The 734-nt window shown below is 46.7% G+C and overlaps 2 protein-coding genes across 6 annotated transcripts in view; both read right to left on the bottom strand.

Annotated features, from left to right (window-relative positions):
- Positions 1-734, bottom strand: part of PIGQ (phosphatidylinositol glycan anchor biosynthesis class Q) — a 64,455-nt gene that overhangs the window by 55,431 nt on the left and 8,290 nt on the right. The window lies entirely within an intron of this gene.
- NHLRC4 (NHL repeat containing 4) overlaps positions 142-734 on the bottom strand; it is an 8,934-nt gene continuing 8,341 nt past the window's right edge. For all 5 annotated transcript variants that reach the window (XM_025191562.1, XM_025191563.1, XM_025191561.1 and 2 more), the window contains one exon: positions 142-734. This exon is cut by the window's right edge and continues 623 nt beyond it. In XM_025191562.1, the coding sequence (XP_025047347.1) occupies positions 222-734 (513 nt within the window). In that variant the 3' untranslated portion in view covers positions 142-221.

Raw genomic sequence — 734 nt, 5'->3', positions numbered from 1 at the left:
AGCAGGAAACCAACAGCAAAGAGTATTATAGGGAAGATTCTGTAAGCTATCGTAAAGCCATCGACGCAGTCGAGGTAACTCAGGTAGAAATCATATGTTCTATTTCTTGCCTCTACCAACAGGAGTCACTGAAAGCCAAAAACATGGGGTATTGCAATGAGGGTGACTGGGCCATAACAATAACTGACAAAAAAATGAATTACTTGGGGTTACAGTGGCATCTATCCTGTCCTCTGTCTGGGGGTTAAGTTGGGACTGTCACAGGACACCCAAGGAGCATCAGAACTGTAGGCAGGTCTCACACGGTATTTAAAGACTTTGATGCAATTGTCCCCAGTATCTGCTACTAAAAGCTGTCCAGAAGTGGAACAAGTCAGACCTGTTGGTTTCCGTAGCCCTTCAGACACCAGGCAGATGGGAGAACCACTCTTGGGGAACAGGTGGACTGTTCGGTGCTGCTCATCAGCCACAAGGATGTTACCTTCTATGTCAGCACAGACCCCAGAAGGGTTGCCAAACTGATGCCCATATTTGCTGCCAAGAGAGTAAACCAACTTGTGCTGGTTATTAAACAGCTTGACATCACCGCATTCCTCACTTACAAGAAATCCACCATCAGGTCCCAGGCTGACATAACGGGGTCCACAAAGGTTAGAGACTGTGTGAGTACTCAGTATCTTAAAGGCATGGTCCAGTGCAAAGCTGTGGACTTTGCCTTGAGTGTAGTCTGTAAC

The sequence above is a fragment of the Alligator sinensis genome, unplaced genomic scaffold, assembly GCF_000455745.1.
Source record: "Alligator sinensis unplaced genomic scaffold, ASM45574v1 scaffold449_2, whole genome shotgun sequence".
NCBI lineage: Eukaryota > Metazoa > Chordata > Crocodylia > Alligatoridae > Alligator > Alligator sinensis.
This window is presented reverse-complemented; position numbering and strand designations above follow the sequence as displayed.